Source organism: Eucalyptus grandis, chromosome 5 (assembly GCF_016545825.1).
Source record: "Eucalyptus grandis isolate ANBG69807.140 chromosome 5, ASM1654582v1, whole genome shotgun sequence".
Classification (NCBI taxonomy): Eukaryota; Viridiplantae; Streptophyta; class Magnoliopsida; order Myrtales; family Myrtaceae; genus Eucalyptus; species Eucalyptus grandis.
Window position 1 is genome coordinate 13,765,844 of NC_052616.1, and position 20,028 is coordinate 13,785,871.

General features: G+C 39.4%; 2 protein-coding genes across 2 annotated transcripts; one reads left to right on the top strand and one right to left on the bottom strand.

Annotated features, from left to right (window-relative positions):
* The first annotated feature begins 1,933 nt into the window (after window positions 1–1,933).
* On the top strand, window positions 1,934–4,705 carry LOC120293655 (disease resistance protein RPM1-like). Its single transcript, XM_039313360.1, has one exon. The coding sequence runs from the start codon at window positions 1,934–1,936 to the stop codon at window positions 4,703–4,705; it is 2,772 nt and encodes a 923-aa protein (XP_039169294.1).
* Window positions 4,706–10,970: 6,265 nt separating this feature from the next.
* LOC104444273 (protein SENSITIVE TO UV 2) lies at window positions 10,971–18,849 on the bottom strand (the record flags this gene model as incomplete). Its single annotated transcript, XM_010057923.3, has 12 exons — window positions 10,971–11,664; window positions 12,528–12,724; window positions 12,912–13,072; window positions 13,270–13,376; window positions 13,508–13,840; window positions 14,696–14,778; window positions 15,679–15,747; window positions 16,555–16,895; window positions 17,003–17,094; window positions 17,705–17,823; window positions 18,282–18,320; window positions 18,445–18,849. Coding segments are annotated over 12 exons (2,211 nt in total), but the record flags the coding sequence as incomplete, so codon positions are not given.
* Between the last annotated feature and the right edge of the window lie 1,179 nt (window positions 18,850–20,028).

A 20,028-nucleotide genomic window follows, 5' to 3' on the forward strand; every position in this document is an offset into this window, starting at 1 on the left:
GAATACAGAAGGAAAGAAAGAAAGGGGAAAGAGGGGTTCACGAATGCATGGCACGGGAATCTCGATAACCCTACATATTGTAACGCTGGGTAAGTACTCGACATTTTTATTCATTCAATCGGAGGAGTTTTTAGAATTATGGCTCAAATTCAGAATTAAGTGAAATTTGAGTTGCAATGTCCAATTTAAGAATTGTTGAGCTAAGAAATTGTGGGCTTTTAATAATTTAGGGTATTATGGACCTACAACATTTTACGGAAATGGTTTGTCTGAAACAAATTTTCGAAATTTCCCACCATGGTGAACAGTGCACGACAGCAGCTTTCAAGCGGATTTTTGTTGGTTGCCAACTAGATTTAAGTTATGGGTGTTCTTGTATTTTGAAAGATCTTTCTTTTAACTAAAAGCTCGTTTGACATGAAGTTTGGTGGAGAAAGTTATAGCGCAAAAAAGTTTGACGTGCAAACTCTTGTCGTGAATAACTTTGAATAATCACTTTGGACAAGCGACTTCTGAGCACATGGGAGTCATTTTGTTAGGGACTAAGTGCAATTTAGTCGAGTCATTAGTTAAAGTAGTATTTGACTTGGTTTTGACATAGATTCTTGTTTGATTGATAGGATTACAAGATGATTAGCACATTCAGCTACGTTGTTTGGTTTTGGGGCATTACGAGGTGCATGGGGCTATATCTTCTTTAATATTGTAAACTCATGTCTTTAAGTAATAAAAATTTGAGTATTGTATGAGTTATTAAAGCATGTTTATTGCAGAAATCCAAATCAGATATTTACTATGTTTTAGTATTTTATGAAAGGTTTGAGAATTGTTTTAAGAAATGTGTTGCGAAATTTGTGAACCTAGTTTATGAAATGGATTCCAAAATGATTTGTGAAATATTTTCCGATGATTTATGAAATACTTGAGAGAGGTATTTCTAGCAGACAAGATGTGTTGCAAAACTGTTATCTGTTTTGGTATATGAAATGTGTTATGGTTTTATGAGATTGATTCTATATTGGATTTTCATATTAGAGGAGAATGGTTTGGTGCTAAATATCGTCATGAACCTGATTAGGAGTTTTTGGGTATGTATATTGGTGTTATGATATTTTTCTAGGCTGAGTCACTAGTTATAAAATGTTTAATGGTATAAGATGTAGGTGAAGACCTTGTCACAGGGGGAATCTTGATCGCCTTGTCAACAGGCATTGTATCGTGACCATGGTAATATATTAAGCAAAAGATCGGTTGATGCATGAACCATCGACATGTGATTTGATTCGAGATAAATCGATAAAATAGACCATTGATATGTGATTTGATGAGATTGATTGATGGAATAAACTATTGATAAGTGAATTTTTGAGATTTATCAATGAAATAGACCATTTGTGTTTATTATGATATTATTGAGTTAACAAATATTTTCTAATCAATAAATATATGTATGGTTGTGTTAAAGCAATATAACTCATTTTTATCTTGTATATATATTATATACTAGAATTGAGATATATGAGTTTTAAAATTGTTTTGTAAAGCGCATAGTAGGTGCTCGATTTGCATATAAGAGATACGGTTTACTCACCGAGCTGTTATTGCCCACCCATTTCCTTCCCAATCTTTTCAAGTTCCTCGATTAGCAGCCATTAGTACAGGAGCACTATCGATGGGGAACTTTGGTAGTTGATTTTTTGTGTGAGTTGAGATAGTTTGATATATGTCCAAGACGACATTTGTTGGCTTTAGGTGAGCTAAAAGTGTAAATATTTCTTTTGTTGGATTGTTGAAATTTCAATATGTTGTTTTTGACTTTGTAGTTACATTATTCAGGTGAAAAGAATGGTTGTAGCATTACCCCTATTCTTATAGGATTCGGGGTGTGAAAGCTAGTCTATTCCCCAGAACTTCAAAATATGCAAATTAGAGCATGGCGGAAATTGCAGTAAACTACCTACTTGACAAGCTCAAGGACTTTCTAGAGAATGGGGTTCTATTGAGAGGTGCCGAGGAAGAAATTACTTTAGTGAAGAGACAATTGGAGTACATAAGGACATTCCTGAGGGTTGCAGATTCCCTGGAAGAGAGTGATGAGGAAGTCAAAGTTTGGGTGAAGCAGCTGAGAGAAATCGCATATGACACCGAGGACGCTCTTGATGAATTCAAATTTCTCCTGGCGCATGATCATGAAATTGGTTCACGTGGTCTTCTCTCCAAGATGTCCTGCTGTATCAAGAACATGAAAGGTCGATACCGAATTGCTTCGGAGATGAAATCCATCAACTCCAGGATCAAAAGCATATATGATGGACCCTGGAGGATCCGAGACAAATTAAATAAAGCCGAACATTGCTATGGCTCTAGTAAGCCAAACGACACATGGCAGGACCAGCGAGGGAATGCCCTTCTTTTAGACAAAGCTGAGCTCGTGGGCATCAATGAACCGACAAAAAGGCTGGTTGGCTGGCTGATTGAGGACGCTTGCACGCGAGAAGTAATCTCAGTCGTGGGGATGGGAGGACTGGGGAAAACTACCTTGGTGAAGCAAGTTTACGAAGATCCAGAAGTGAAAAAACATTTCATGGTACATGCTTGGATAAGTCCTTCTCCATCTCCAAATATAGAAGAGATCCTCCAAGGCATGATTCGACAAATTCTGCGGGAGACCGAAGAACCAGTTCCTCCTCTAGAGGAAAAGGACGGGTTATGCCAGAAGATGATTATCAAGGACTTGCTACAAAATGCGAGGTACCTGATCATTGTAGATGATGCATGGCACATAAATGATTGGGATGCGATCAAACATGCGTTGCCTAACAACACCTGTGGCAGCCGAATAATCATCACATCCAGGAATTCTGCTTTGGCGTACACCTCATGCGGAGAATTCAGAGGGATGGTTTACAAGATGGAGCCACTACCACCTGAACAGTCCTGGAAGCTTTTCTGCGCAAAGACATTTCAGGGGAACTCGTGCCCTCCTCATCTAGAGGAGACTTGCAGGCTTATCCTAAGAAAGTGTGAGGGATTGCCACTTGCTATTGTGGCCATCAGTGGTGTCTTGGTTTCGAAAGACAGGAGAAAAAAGGATGAATGGGATCTGGTTCGTCGTAGTCTTCGTACTGAAATCGATTGCAACGACAAATTCAAAGCCTTGAAGAGAGTCCTTTCACTTAGTTTTGATGACCTACCATACTACTTGAAGTCCTGTTTCTTGCTCTTGAGTGTATTTCCCAAGGGTTACCTCATTAAGCATGCGAGATTAATTCACTTATGGATTGCAGAAGGATTTGTAGACAAGAAAGAAGGCATGACAGTAGAAGAAGTAGCCCAGGACTACTTCAATGAGCTCCTGAACAGAAGCCTGATGGAGATGGCTGTTGAAACAAGCGATAGAAAGATCAAGTATTGCCGTATCCATGATTTTCTGCTGGATATCATTGCTTCAAAGTCAAGCAACCAAGGCTTTGCAGAAATAGCCATAGGAAAACATCATAAATGTCCGGACAAAGTTCGTTGCCTATCTATACAGAACAGATTGCAAGCGATCCAACAAAAAAGGTCATTGTCTCAACTACGTTCTTTATACATGTTTGGGGTAGAAAGATCTTGCATGGATGCCGTTCTAGGTAGTGACATGAGACTGCTCACTGTTCTGGACTTGCAAACTCCTTCTTTAAAAAGGTTCCCAGCTCAAGTTGCTGAGTGGTGGTACCTGAGATATCTAAGTTTCAGGTACAGCAAGGTGAGAACTGTTCCAAATTCCATAGGGGACCTTCAAAACCTAGAGACCCTAGACCTTAAATACACATACGTCACAGAATTTCCAGTTATGATCTTGAAGCTCCAACGACTTCGCCATCTATTCATATGTCGTCATGGAGAGACGCCCTACCCAATCTTTAAACACGGTTTCAAGCCCCCAGAAGGAATAGGGGCTCTACGGTCCCTGCAAAAGCTCCTCTGTGTGGAAGCAGGTGACGAGGGAAACAGCAGCTTAATGAGAGAGCTTGGAAAGTTGAAACAATTGAATAAGTTAGGCATCGTGAAGTTAAGAAAAGAAGACGGAAGGGAATTGTGCTTGTTGATTGAGAAATTAACAAAGCTTCAAGTAATAGCTGTAAGGTTAGTCCATGAAAATGAGATTATTCATCTACAACCCCTCACTTCCCCACCTCCATTTCTCCAGAGAATCTACTTGACGGGACGTCTGGAGGCATTACCACATTGGATATCATCTCTTGATAGCCTAATGGTATTGAAGCTGAAATATAGTCGGCTAAAGGATGATCCATTGCCGTCTCTTGGGATTTTGCCTAATCTTGTGCATCTCAAGTTGCTTCAGGTTTATGAAGGAACTAAGTTGCGTTTCAAAGCCAACAACTTCTTGAAGCTACGGATTCTAGACCTTGGTCCATTTGACAAACTTGAGTGCATGGAAGTGGAGAAGGGATCAATGCCTTGTCTTGAGGAGTTGACTATGGAGAGTTGTAAGCTAATGGAGAAGCTTCCATCTGATATCGAGCACCTGGAAAAGTTGAAAGTGCTGAAGTTTATTGACATGCCTGATGAGTTAGTGAAGAAACTTAGGCAAGAAGGACAAGATGATGATTACCTGAAAGTGGCACATGTTCCAGAAGTATATTATGGTTACCGGAGAAATGGGGGATGGGATGTTTTGCTCACCAAGGCATTTGTATGAGGAGCGTTCAATTTCCTCCATGCTCAAAATGAGCAGCTGAGCCTAGAATGCAGTATAATACTTCTAAGAAGGTATGAGTAATTGAATGACTGTAATCCTAGAAAATAGTTGTTACTTTGTAATAAAAGTTGGGTCAAATGCATTGGAATTTTTAGAACTTGTCATGAAAGTACAATTGAGTGTTAAAATTTTCAAAAAATCCAATAAGTCCTAAAACTTGTGAAGTTGGTGCAATCAAGTCCTAAAACTTATTAACATTTTCTATTTTTCAAGTTGGATAAAGTTAAAGTTAATGATTAAAAAAAGTTGGATAAAGTTAATGAAATGACTTTATTGAACCAACTTGACAAGTTTAGGACTTAATTGCACTATTTGAAAGTTTTAGGACTTAATTATATTTTTATTATAAGTTTTATGACTCGATTGCACTTTTTGAATGTTTCAATTGTACTTTCTTTACTATGGATTTGTAAGCGACATTTAGCAGCTAGAAAAGCATTTATGTGCGACATCTCTTTTTCTCAAATAAGAGAAGGGTCAAGTTGGATGGTATATATTCAGCTTTGAACTTGTTGAGATATACGCAGATTTAAAGTAGAAATATCGTTATTAAGAGGAACCAATTACATGTTTGTCACCGCCTCGTATGATTATTTTTGCATGCTTGGCCTAAATGGAACATGTCAGGTCATTATATCATTACTTATGAATCACTCAAGAAGGCCTCTTCTATCTGATGAGGTACTTTGGGTGTTGCGATTAGAGACGCTTCCGCCTATTGAGCAGTCTCAACATTGCTCTTCTCATGAATGGGGTAATCAGTCAGTGAAGACACTTTCCCATGTTTTCCTCATTCAGTACTCCTGGAGTTCACTGAATTTCACGTCGGGTAGGGACTTTTAAATGGTTTTTGCTGCATTGACCTTGACTAGTCTCTCTCAGCTGTATTAGTCGAATACCTTTCCCATGCCAGGAATTTTAGCGTGAGACTTCTGGTGAAGGTCTTGTTTCCCTCGAACTTACAATCTATTCCCATTGTGTTACAAAATTCTCTCTCTCTCTCTCTCTCCCTACCCCATGGAACAGCAATTTTAAGAAAGTTGAACTTCAATCCTGAATCAAATATTCCAGGATTTCAAACTCGAAAGGAACTTGAGGCAGGCAATGCCAACTGACAATAAGCACCGATTAGGAGGAGAATCCATATTGAATCAGCAAGGGAGTGAAACGAAAGTAACCACCATCAATTTCCCTGGCCATACATATATCCATTCACGTGAGAGTTGAATCTTGATGGAGAGGAAAAGATCTTCCATCAAAAGATTGCTTTCATTTCTATATGTCTTCAACAGCATGCTGGCAGACATATCCACAACGGACTGGTCTCAACAATATAAAGATGCTGAGAATTTCCTCGACCGGTGTGAAAGAATAGCACAAAAGCTTCTCCCTAAGGCTCCCTTGCTTTTTGTTGTGTAGCTTTATGTTGAAAATGCTGTCGGTGAGATCATATCATCTAGCCATTCTAGGGGACCAGAATATGTGTAGTCGGAAAAAATTCAATGAAGCCGGTTATGAAAATGTCAGCATCAACAATCAATATCATACAAAATCATTCTTATTGATTGCAAAACTTCCTGCCATGCCAAAAAAATTTCTCTGATACATTGTCAGGGGTTATTACATTTCTGACAGCTTTTTATAGTAGCCAAATTACGTACACCGATCAGCCACACCCTTCGCACAATAAGAACAAAAGCCAGATTCTTGAACCAACCAAAACCTCAGCTTCCAGATTCAGTAGTTTCATGGATAATCCTCTCAGCGCCAATATTGTCCACCTTGATTATGCTCCACTTAAGTGAGCCAAAACTCCCCATCTAATGCATCCATCATCCCAAAAAGGTGAGCAGGAGCCCTTGCTTGCTCACTTTTTTCAGCTGGCTTCAATAAATGATGATGCCATCAAAATTTTCATAACACTCGGTTATATGAGGCTCTTATGATACATGATCACCTAAATAAGCATAAACTCTTTGTTTGAACGCTCTTCCCAATTCAACGACCCTCATCTGCCTATGCATGCTGTCTAGCTGCATAATCCTAATATTTCTTTGGGACATCCGATTTGCTACATCAACTGTCAAGCTGGCAATATCTCTACTATTCGTCAACATGTGCAAGTTAGCAGCAGAATACACAGGGTTGGACACAAGCCGGCTGAGTAATATCAAATATTCCCGCATGAATAAGCTCCTGAGAAATAGTACAAGTTAGTGCAGGAGAAAGGAAGGCAAAAGAAACTAAATCAACAGCAAGGACCCCGATAGGTATGTTAGAACTTAGAAGGCTAGTAATCAACTGGTATTTCAAAGATAACATGCTGACAATAAATGCAAGCACAAGTACCTTTAACTCTCAAAGATGCTGGCATTGTGCTAAATTCAACTTTTTAACAAATGAATATGAATCATCAAATAGAGAAGAAATGAAAAGAAATGGGTACTGCATCTGGCATCCTGTTTGTGTAAACTGTAGAACTTTGCAATATCTTTAGTTAGGTTCTTCACGGTGCAGACTACAGTGAGTGTAGACACCTGCAGAAACATATCATTATTGTACTGGCATGCAGCAGGACTTGCGGCCTTTCCCCAAAAATTTGTACAAAAAAATATTTCTTACTGGCTTTTGGAAAATTCAGGAGAGAGTCCCTGAAGATCAAACTAAAAAGAGGCGAAGAAATTGAAGTAGCAATGTCTCACAACAAATATCATCTTGATATATTCTACAGGGAATTGCGACAGTATACCAATAAATCAAGCAACATGCAAAGGAAGAAGTAGGGCCAAAGAGATATCAAGGGATGCTGGTCATAATCAAATACCTCTCTTTCAAGACCCTAGACCTTAAACACACGTACGTCGCCGAATTGCCAATTGCGATCTTGAAGCTTCAATGACTTCGCCATCTACTTGTATATTGTTATGAAAACACAGCCTCCTCACGGTTTAGATACGGTCTCAAGTCCCCAGGAGATATAGGGGCTCTACAGTCCCTGCAAAAGCTCTGCTCCATAGAAGCAGATGACAGGAGAAACAGCAGCTTAATGAGAGAGCTTGGAAAGTTGACAGAATTGATTAGGTTAGGCATCGTGAAGTTGAGAAAAGAAGATGCAAGGGAATTGTGCTCATCAATTGAAAAATTAACCAGGCTTCAAGCAATATCTGTAAGTTCAGTCAATGAAAATGAGATTATTGATCTACAACCCCTCTTTTCTCCACCTCCTTTTCTACAGAGAATCTACTTGATAGGACGTCTGGAGGCATTACCACATTGGATATCATCTCTTGATAGCCTAACGGTATTGCAACTGAGATGTAGTCAGCTAAAGGATAGTCCACTGTTGTCTCTTGGGAATTTGCCTAATCTTGTGCATCTCAGGTTGATTCAGGTTTATGAAGGAACCAAGTTGTATTTCAAAGCCAACAGCTTCATGAAGCTACGGTTTCTGGCACTTGGTCCTTTTGACAAACTCAAATGCGTGGAAGTGGAGAAGGGATCAATGCCCTGTCTTGAGGAGTTGATTATTGAGAGCTGTAAGCAATTGGAGAAAGCTTCCATCCGGCATTGAGCACCTGGAGAAGCTGAAAGTGCTGAAGTTCATTGACATGCTTGATGAGTTCGTGAAGAAACTTATGCGAGATGGACAAGAGGATTGTTACCAGAAAGTGGCCCATGTTCCTGAAGTATATTATGGTTGCCGGAGAGGAGGGGGATGGGATGTCGTGCTCACCAAGGCATTTGTGTGAGGAGCGTTGAATTTCCTCCATGCTTGAAATGAGTGGCTGAGCCTGGGATGCAGTATAATACTTCTCACGATGTATTAGTGATTGAATGACAGTAATTCTAGAAAATCATTGCTACTTTGTGATAAAAGTTCAAAAGCATAGTGTAAGGTTACTATGGGTCTGTAAATGACATTTAGCAGGTGGTTTGCATTAGTCTGTAACGTCCGTTTTCTCGGAGAAGAGAAGGGTCAAGTGATGGTGTATAGTCTGCTTTGAACTTCTTGGTATGTATGCAGATTTAAGATGAAATTCTGCTATTATAAGAAACCATTTAGATGTTTGTCAACAATTTACGTGATTATTTGAGTATTCCTTTTGCGGGCTAGGCCCAGATGGTACGTATCAGGTTGCTACAGTCTTACTCGTGAAGCATCCGATGCGCGACATGGGGTGTTGTAGCCAAAGCCACTTTCGTCCGCTGAACAATCTCAACATTGCTCTTTTCATGAATGGCGTCCTCAGTTGGCAAAGAAAAAGAAATATGCATACCTTAAGACTCTTTTTTTTTCTTTTTTACATGTCATTGAAGACACTTTCCCATGTTTTCCTCATTTAGCCCATGTTCACGAGTGCTGTTTTCAAACAAATGCCAGCCCTCCTGGAATTCTCCATTGAATTTCACTTCGGGTAGAGACTTTAAAATGGTTTTTTCTGCCTTGACCACGACAAGTCTTTTACAGTTGTGTTATATTGTAATAACCTAGTTTGATTTTACTTTTATTTTTTTGGGGGAAAGAGCGGCTCCTGATAGGCTTCTAGAATGACGAAGGGGGTAAGAATGAATCAAACTGTGCACTGAACAGAGAAAGAGCAATTCTAATATATATATATATTGAAAATAACTCACGGAGGTGCTTCTTGACACAATGACAAACTTTACTTTAGGACTTTAAAGTTAAGTAAGTCCAGGGTAAAGCACTATCAAGATGGGTAATCTCCTGTACACCAAAGGACAAAACTATAAAGCTTAATATGGAACAAGTCAAAGCATATAATATATCGAGAGGATGTTCTTTCTATCACTAGGAGTAGTAGCGCTAGCACCGCAGAAGTGTACAGGCCTAGGTGCAAGCGACATGGGCAAATGAGCCAAGTACTTGAGCACGCCTAACCAGGATTGAGCACATGCTTGGATTTGATGCCTGTTATCTAGACATCGAAGCCGAGTACCTAGGTATGGCCATAGAAGACCTCGGCATGAGCACCAATGTCCTGAACTCAGCCTTGAGAGACCCGGGTCCAACCTTAATGGACTTGAGCCTGAGCTTTTGTCACTTTAGTGCGAGAGCCATTTACCCTAGCATGGCCGCCAAGGACCTGGACACTAGAGTTAGGTACCAAAACATAGTCCCCAAGGACCCAAGCACAAGCACCCATGTCTCGAGCCCAGCCTCAATGGACCTAGGGGCAACTACCATGACTTGGGCGTGGGAGCCAGGTGTTTCGAGCATGGGCACTGGTGTCTCAGGTCCGGCCTTCAAAGACCCGGTCCTGGCCTTTTGGATTGGGACAGGCTCGGTGGTCCAGCCTCGAAAGGCTCGATACTAGCCTTCTGGACCCAGGTTCGGCTTCTAGGACAGGCTCAAGTGGTCCAGCCTTGCAAAACTCAGTCCATGCCTTCTGGACCCAAGTTCAGCTTCTGGGATATGGGCCCAACTACTGAGGACCTGGGCACGGGCATTTGCGTCCCCATCTTCAAGAGCTAAGGTCTATGGTCTAAACATCGATATCTAATCCTCTTTTTGGAAAATAATTTATGATTTTTAAAAGAGGAAAGAATTATCCTGAATTTAATCATAGGTCGTCTGTTAACTTATTTTCCCAAGCGATTCAAATGTCGGAAAATAAGAAAAACGGTTTTCGGAAAGAAATTTTTTGTAAAACAGATGGACAGAGACAAAGTAAAACTCAAACAACTTCAACCATGAGTCGGATGTTCCAGGACCTTGCGCTCAAAAGGAACAGAGGCAGGCAGTGACGACTGACAGACAATAGGCGCCGACTAGGTGGAGGAGTATCCATACTGAATCAGCAAGGAGTGAGACGAAAGATACCACTGTCAATTTCCTTGGCCATGCAAATATCCATTCACATAAGAGTGGAATCTTGGTGGAAAGGAAAAGCTCTTCCATCAGGAAATTACTTTCATTTCCTACATATTTTGCAACATCTTCAACAGCATGTTGTTACTTCCAAAGTACTGCGGACACATCCACATCAGGACTGGTCTCAACAATATAATGATGCCAAAGAGTTCCTAGATCGGTTTGAAAGAATAGCACAAAAGCTTCCCGCTAAGGCTCCCGTCCTTTTCGCTGAGGGGTTTTTATCTTTTATGTTGAAAATGCTGTCAGACAAGACCATACCATCTAGCCACTCTAGAACACGTGTAGTTGGAAAAAATATAATTAAGTCGGTTATGAAAATTTCAGCATGAACAATCCGTGTCGCATACAAAATCATTCTTATTGATTGCAAAACTTCCTGCCATGCCAAAAAATGTTCTCCATTACATTGTCGGGGATAATTACATTTCCGACAGCTTTTATAGAGCCAAATTACATAAACCGATCAGCCATACCCTTCGAAGCATATGAACAAAAGCTGGAATCTTGAACCGACCAAAACCTCAGCTTTCACTTCAGCAATTTCAGGGTATAATTCTCCCAGCGCCAAAATTGTTCGCCTTGATTATGCTCCACTTCAAGTGTGCCAAAAATCCCCATCTAATGCATCCATCATCCCAAAAAGGTGAGCAGGGGCCCTTGCTTGCTCATTTTTTCAGCTGGCTTCAGTAAATGCTGATGCCATCAAAATTTTCATAACACTTGGTTATTTGAGGGCTCTTATGATACGTGATCACCTAAATAAGCATAAACTCTTCGTTTAAATGCTCTTCCCAATTCAACAACCTCAGATTCCCTCATCTGTCTATGCATACTGTCTAGCTGCATAATCCTAATATTTCTTTGGGACATCCGGTTTGCTACGTTAACGGTCAAGCTGGCCATATCTCTGCTGTTTGTCAACATTTGTAAGCTAGCAGCAGAATACGCAGGGTTGGACACAAGTCGGTTGAGAAATATCAAAGCTTCCCGCATCAGTAAGCTCCTGAGAAATGGTACAGGTTAGCGCACGAGAAAGGAAGGCAAGATAAACTAAGGCTCCAGATGTTTTACAGAAAATGAATAATTTAGAATATATTTTCGCAAAAAATGATCGCCTTTTACCACTCATAAAAATGAATGGGCGAAAATATCTTCATCATCCATGACAATGTTTAGACATAAGTTGTTGTCAATAATGAAAATATTTCCATTGACTAGTTATTTCAAGTGATACGAGTGATTATTTTTTGGAAAAAAATTTCAAATCACTCATTTTCCACGAAACAAACAGAGCCAAAGTCAATAGTAAAGACCTCAATGGGGATGTTACAGAATTGATAATCAACTGGTATTTCAAGAATAACATGCTGAAAATAAATGCAAGCACGAGCACCTTCAAATTTCACAGATAATAGCAATGCCATATGACTGGGATGTTAAATTTAACTATCTAACAAATGAATCATCAACTAAAGAAGAACTAAAAGGAAGAGTACTGCATCCAGCATACTGTTTGTGTAAACTGTAGAACCTTGCAATATCTTTAGCTAGTTTTGTCACGATACAGACTACAGTTGGTGAAGCCACTTACAGAAATACATCATTCTTGTATTGACATGCAGCAGGACTTGTCACCTTTCCCCAAAAATTTGTTCAATAAAATATTTCTTACTGGCTTTTAGAGAATTCAGGAGAGGCCCTAAAGATCAAACTAAAGAGGCAAGGAAATTGAAGTAGCAATGTCTCACAACAAATATCATCTTTGGTATATTCTTCAGGGAATTGCTACAGCAACCTAATAAATCAAGCTACATGCAAAGGAAGTAGAGCCAAAAAGATGTCAAGATGCTGGTCATAATCAAGTACCTCTCTTTCAAGATATCTGGTGCCTCAGTAGGGCCTCCGGCTTCCACATCCATCTCTGATATCAAAGCTTGCAAAATCAACATAAGGAAATTCGCTCCATTGGATAGCTTGTGATTCATAAGGATTTCAAAGCCAGTTGTTCCAGATGAGGCTAAAAATGCCAGAAGAATTGTTGCTCTTCTTTGAAGTTTCAAGTCCTACAAGTGGACATTAAGTGGAATTCCAATGAAGAGATGATTTTGTTCACAGTATCATTAGTAGAAATGCTAGCTTAAAATATATATTGACAAAAACAAGAAATAAGCTTTTGGCTGATTATCATATGATATCAATGTACATCAAAGCAACAGTAGAACACAAGAACACCTGAAGAACAATCCTTACTTGTATGCCACTTCCCCTAGACAATAAACAATCTGCCAAGCCCTCAAGAATGACATCAGATCCTCCAAAAATTGTCATGTTTTTGTCCTCGTTGCCATCCATAGAGGAAGCACATTCCCTTTTTTTAAAACCGCAGAAGAACATCTCCAAGATTTTTGGACCTACAGATAATGATAGAAACTTAACTTGTAAGGATTATGAGCTTATGCTAGCAAGAAGCACATCTACCAAGGCCCACTTTCAAGGTCCATGGATAAGGTAACATTGCTAATTAACCTCAATCTGATCTTTTAAGTCCCAGCAAACTATGCTCATAGAATGAAATTCAAAAGGAAAAGTTCACATAAACTTCACATACTATTTAATAGAAGGAACAGCAGATGTAATGCTTGCTCTTGGACACACAATCCAGATTCCTTCTTTAGAAGTGTTGAAATGCTTTCAAGAACCGGTGGACATCCGAACCTGATAAATAGAAGTCAATTAAATCAAGTTTAAAAAGAGTCAAAAAATAGCTTATCTTTTTCTTTGGCAGTATTTAAGTTGCTCATCCTAAATTGTTCTAATTTTAACTGGCAGGTTCAATCAGAGCTTACTTTTCCCTGTCCTCATAAGCACTGCCCCGTAGCAGAATCAAATTCATGATGGAGACAGCCTCTACCCTTATACATTCTTCAGTGTTCTTCTGGACAAGTTGACACATAAGTTCAATAATAGAAACCCAGTCTTGAAAGGAGAACAACAGCATGCTATGACTCTTCGTCAATTTGATTTCTGGATCAGAAGAGCTTAAGCCATGTGAACCATAGACAGTGGGAGATCTCTCATCCCAATTCACAGAGAGAAGGTGTCCACTGATTCCACTTCCACATTCACGTATGCACGAAAAACTCTTCTTGGATAGAAGTCCCTCTACTATGATATTTTCCCTGAGTAGAGTGCACTGGAAAAATCAAATTAAAGCTCATAAGCATCTAGATATTACCTAATTAAACAGAGTTAACATAACATCAAAGTACATGGCATCTTTGGCACCAATCATGACACCGAGAAGGCATTTTATATGAGGGATACACCACATAGCAGTTACACATGGTTTAGCGAACCAATTAAAACATGAGACACATACCCACATGCACCGATAAGATGAGATCCATATAACACCAGCAATAGTAATTGGTTGATTACACCACATAATCACTGCTATGTGGTGCATCCGTCCCATAAAATAGTTACTCAATGTCAACACTCATATACTACACAAAAGGTATTCTCACCACAAATTTTTCTTATCAGTAAACGAAACAATTTCATGGTGGAAATAACATGTAAGTTAGATAGGCGCCAGTAATTCCATGGGTTGATTATAAAATGAATAAGTAAATATTAAAAAAGCACAAGCAAATACATGATTCTACCCTCCATCAAATTACTAAAATGATACCATCTTAAAACATGCATAGAATCAGCAAACAGTGTCACGGAAACACTATTGATACAATAAAGGAAAGAATGCCTAAGGAAATGACCTTTGTCAATGTTATGCCAGAAAAGTGCATTTATTTAGTGTTCATGAATGAACTTCAAGTTTTCCAGTGCTCATCCTCTACTCAAATCTGCTTTTATTGGCAGTCATTGCTCAAGTTCTTCAAGGATATAAATGAACACGGATAAAATAGTTCATGACAGAAAAGAAAAAGCAAACATCTGATGTCAAAAATTGAAGATGCTATTATTCAGAGAACTGAAATAAAATTAATTCGTGAGAATAATCAATTATCTACCTTTCCCCACATTTCCTTTCCTCGCTACATAGATGCTTCAGAATCATGTGCAGTATACAGAGGGACCTATGTACAATATTGACCTGTACCCAGGAAGAAAAGGTCACCCAACATAATATAGATTAATAATATGCATCTGGGGATAAATTCAACTTCAGCCGGAAAGAAAATGGGAAATAAAGGAGGTAGCTGAAAAATGCATAGCCAAGAAGGTATTAACTCCTATTAAGCAAATCAAGTTCCTTATTGTAACAGATAAACAAGAATCAAGAAAGAAGCATCACAATCAACCTTTCTCACCCCTGAGCTGACAAGGGACAACATACATGACAAAACAACTAATCAAGATCACCGAAACTATGACTGAGAAGGCATAAAGCAACAAATGGGACTTCCTAGTCAATAGCATGTTAAGGTGGGAAATGAAAGGGAAATGAAAATGTGTTTGCATAAAAAATCAAAGGAAAGTGCGGACACCGACCTGAAGGATGTGAATGACTTTTTACGCGCAAAGATTCATAAGTAAGGACATCATGAACCACTATCCAAATTCTTTTCCCTTTTGAATGTTACACAAAGTTTCATTAAGATGGTACCAAGGTCACTGCCCCTAGGCAAAAAACCCATTCACACAATTTAGCACCCATTTACACATAGCGTTCTCATAAATATACACCTTGAGTTACTCAATAGGACAATGGGTTGGAGGCATTCAGATAGACCAACTCTGTAAAAGAAAAGCAAGGGAAAAAAAAGAACAGAACAAGTAAGAAGTAAGGAATAAAAGCAATCTTTACATATTGCACCTTCTTAAACTTTTATTCTCCTAAAGCAGATGACTATCTTGGAATTACCATTGCTGCTATTAAATAATAGTTGCCTTCAGCATTTGCTAATAGATTTGAATAAGAGTAAATTCTTACTATAGTATTAGATCATGAACGAATTTAAACTTTGCCACCAAAGCACTCTTCATAACTTACATTGTCTAAACAACAAAGATCAAACAAGGGTTGGATCAAGGCTTCTAACTGGGACACTCCATTGCTAACCTGCATCGCAGTTAGATGACATCAACATTCAAGGCAAATTATTAGTGCTAATAACATGCTAATATCAGAGAAAGCCACAACATAAGGCTAATAATTGCAAATTGCATGCCCATCCAATGAGTCATTTGGAGGGCACAAGCCAGGCATGTCATAAAAGAACTTGCAATTGTATAGGCAAGTGGCTCCCTATATAGGCACAAATGAAATATTCGTTTGCCTATTCAGGCTTTAAAATAATTTTAACAAGTTGCAGAGGCTTAGGGGAAATGTCATAAGCCCAATATTGGGGATGACCAAGCAATGGACTAGATACTCTTTAGTAAGCTTCTCTTCTCAATATATTACCATTGCCCTTAACAAAATCATTTCGCATTCGAGAAGAAAGTGTCACACATTAAGAGTCTCTCCTCAAGAAAGCCTAAATTTCTCTCTTTATAAGCTTGTCAATGTTTACTCCAACCCTCCTCAAACATCAGTACCCAAATTTATCTTTGCCAGAAGAATTTTCCTTTTTTTCTTCCTTTTTTTTTTTCTGAGGAACCAACAGAGGAAACAACAGACAATGCAGACACTCAACTGAGGACACAATACAGCCTTGACACCCTTATTTTTCTTTAGGATGAATGAGAGCTATACCATCTTCCCATTTACTTACGATATATGAAGAAATATACTGCAACAGAATACAACAACCAAAAAATAAAAATAAAAATCATGTACTCCAACAGACAATTGATCCTTGTGGCTTTGGATGTTAATAGGCTCACAACTTAACAAAAATGCAGCGAGTGCAGGTATATTCATTACCTTTGTGAAAACAGAATGAAATTTAGACATTTTAGCAGCTTCTGAAGCAGTGAGAGGATGCGGATGGCACAACCAAGAAAAATCAGTAGAGCTCCCATCTGCCAAAGAGTCTATTTTGATTTTGGAGGATACATCTATGCCCATGCATCTGAAAAGGGAATGAGAGGCGACATACAACTTTGGAAGAAGACTTCTTCCAGCATTTTGGTCAAGTGAAGGACTCCACACAGATAGCAACTTCTTAGAGAGACCATGATGAGCATATAGATCATTATTGAACTGAATGCCAGTAGTTTCACCAGCTTCATCTGTTTGAATTCCAACGGTTTTAGAAGTTGATTCTGCCAGAGAAGTGTGCATATTTGTCATAAGCCTGTGTCCAAAGAATGAAAACCTTGCAGAAGAAATTTTAAGACCAATTTAAGAAACATCATATATCAATGCCTACCTATCTTAGTCTGAGACCTAGCCTGATTATTCAACAATTTTGCATTTTCAACTTCCAGCACAACATTGACTGAAGTAGGCACTCCCTTGTCCCTGCCATATCAGACTTCTTCAAATTTATATTTCTCAATATTCAAAATCAAACATATAAAGGCTCCAACAAAACAGTTACTTTTCCAAGTTAATCGTTGTCTTGAATGAGTAAAATTGTGAAATGCTTGTCTATCTAGACTACCATCACGTAATAAGTGCTTCAAGGCATTCTCTGTCAATGTTTGCTTCTCATTCTCAGTCAATGTGTTGCTTCTCATTCACGACTCACAAACCAAGCATGACAACGACCAGAACACACCTAGTGAAGAGTCTGCTTGCCTATTCAAATATATCAAGAAGCACAGCCTATGCAGGTCTGAAGGAATAAGGCTCATCCACTAGGAACTGTCTCAGCTATCACGGTACATTGCTCATCACATCAAAGCATGAAAAAGAAGCACCAGAAAACTAAAGAGATATAGGTCTGAAGAAACACAACTCATACTGTTTTTTTGGGTCACGCATGCTAGTAATACGAAAAGCCATATCACAAATACTTTTCCTGTTGCTGCTAGAAGCAAATTATCCAAACTTCATTGCCTTTGCCTCCTTCATAAGCATCAGACTAGAAATCAATGACTAAGGAACCAGGAAAAAAAGCTTCACTTACAAGCCAATTCTCTTTGAACTGGGACTATCAGCAAGTTTCCCTCCATCATGAGAAGATACAGATTTAAACTGCTCCCCCTTTTTGCCTCTTTCCTTCCTAAATTTAGCATGTTCCGGCTCCTGAGAGTTCATAAAAAAACATTCCTTTATTCAACTACTAAAAGAAATTTGTCATGGTATTGTAGGACAGCAGAAAAAGCAACGAATAGTGAAGACAAAACAAGAAAAGATGATTGAAAGACGGATGTTCAGCTTTCTTCACGAATGTGCAACTAATTTGGGACCAAATTAGAAGAGGGAAAGACAACCGTTGACCAGTTGAATACTATGTTAGTAGAGTTGCGTGTTAAACCACATGCCCAATATGGTATTGCAGAAACATACTAATATCCAGTTGGCCGACATTACCATCAGACTGAACTTTAAAGAGCGGAAACACCAAAAGCAATCCAACCACAAGACTAAAAGACATTCCTTAGCCAAAACGTGTTCAAAGACTCCAACAACCATGCATCTTATAAACATATTATCACGACTTGGCCACGAACGTAGAGAAAAATGACAGATGAGAAGCTTACTCGATAGGCGATCTCCTTCGAAACGTATCCGAGCTCTCTCTGCGTTACATCGAAAGATAAACCGGAACATCACTCACCAAAAGGCGCAAAGAAAGAACAATGGAAACAAGCCGCTCGTGCCGACCGAAAGCAATGCGGAACATATTCACCTCAAAAGCCCTACCTTTAGCCTCTCAATCTCGAGCTCCTTAAAACTCCCGGAGCTCGGCGCTGGCGACGGAGAGGAGGACGGCAATGCGGACGCGGTCCTGGCGGCGGCTCCGTTCGACGGCCTCTGAGAGAGCTCCCTGGGAGGCGAGTAGCTGACGGGAGCAGCATAGTCGAGGGAAGAGGAGGCCCCCGCCGTCGCCGTCGCCGCCGCCGCCGCCGCCGGTGGCCGGCGCGGCTGCGGAGGGGGCAAGTAGGAGGGCGGAGGAGGAGGCAGGGAAGAAGAGGAGGGGTCGGGGGAGGGATTTGGGAGGGATTGCCGGAGAGGGCGCGCTCCTCGACCTGGATGACCTGGTCCAGGAAATCGGCGTCCCACTCCTCGAACCCTCCTCCCTCGCCTTCTTCCTCCATCGCCGCGAAATCCTCAGCGGGCGGCTCGGCGGCGATCGGCGGGGCTCCGGACGGCGAGCTCCGGCGCTTCGTGCAGCAGCGCCGTCGCCATGGGAGGGTGAACGGAGGAGGAGAGGGAGATTGAAGAGAGGTTTTAGCAGAGCAGGGGTGAAATAGGAGATGCTTTAATTACGGTTTGGCCCTGGAATTTCGGTTGATTTCGGTTTCTGCCTCGTTGGGGTTCGTCTTTTTTTTCTATTTTCCTCCCCGATGGTGGGCCTGTGGGGACAAAATGCAGTGGAGGAAATGACAGGGGATCGAGGTGAACGAGAACGGTAATGGGCGAAACTTTATTTCATGTACGATTTCGTTTCTTTCGATAAAAATAATCATTTAAAAAGTTTTCGAAAAATTATGGCTCCATAAAAAAATGTTTTTATTATTAATAATTATTTATATCTTTTCGTAAATAACAAGATATTTTTCATTGGTCCATTTTCGTAGGTGATATACACAATCAGTTTTTTAAAATATTCTTAAAATTATTCATTTTTTACTAAACAAATAAAAGTTATTTGGATATTTTTAATGCTAAGGAGATATTAAGTAGGACAAAGCTTAGTTATTGATACCGATGGATTCTCTCTATCCCTAACTTACTTCCATTTCGTTCAAGAAATGAGTAATGCATAAATCGACTCCCCGTTGACATACCGATTCAGCACATTCACAAATTAGTAGATGTACCTACCTTTGGATTTAGTTTCTGATTTATTTCATAGTGTATATTATATTTACTAGCAAATGTGTGCACGCATTGCATGGATACGAAATAAGTATTGACATTTTTGAAAGATTTTATAAAACCACTTTATTACTGAAAGTCTGATGAGTTAAATAATTTTGACAAATTATTGATAGAAAAATTATGAGTATTTGAGGAAAAAACCAAATATTTGCAGGTCTAAAATGTTTTTGAAAATATTGTCTTTGAATAAAGTATATTTATATATGAGATTAATAGAACTATTAATTTAGTCATTTGTCCATTGTAAAAAATAAGTAATTAAGTGAAAACCATACAAATTACCATTTGTTACATTATAATCCAACTGTAACTAATATGGCACATAAACTTTCTTCTTATTTTTGGTTTTAATATAATTTTTTTAAAAGAAAATCAGTGAGATGCAATTGGAATATGTAAGGC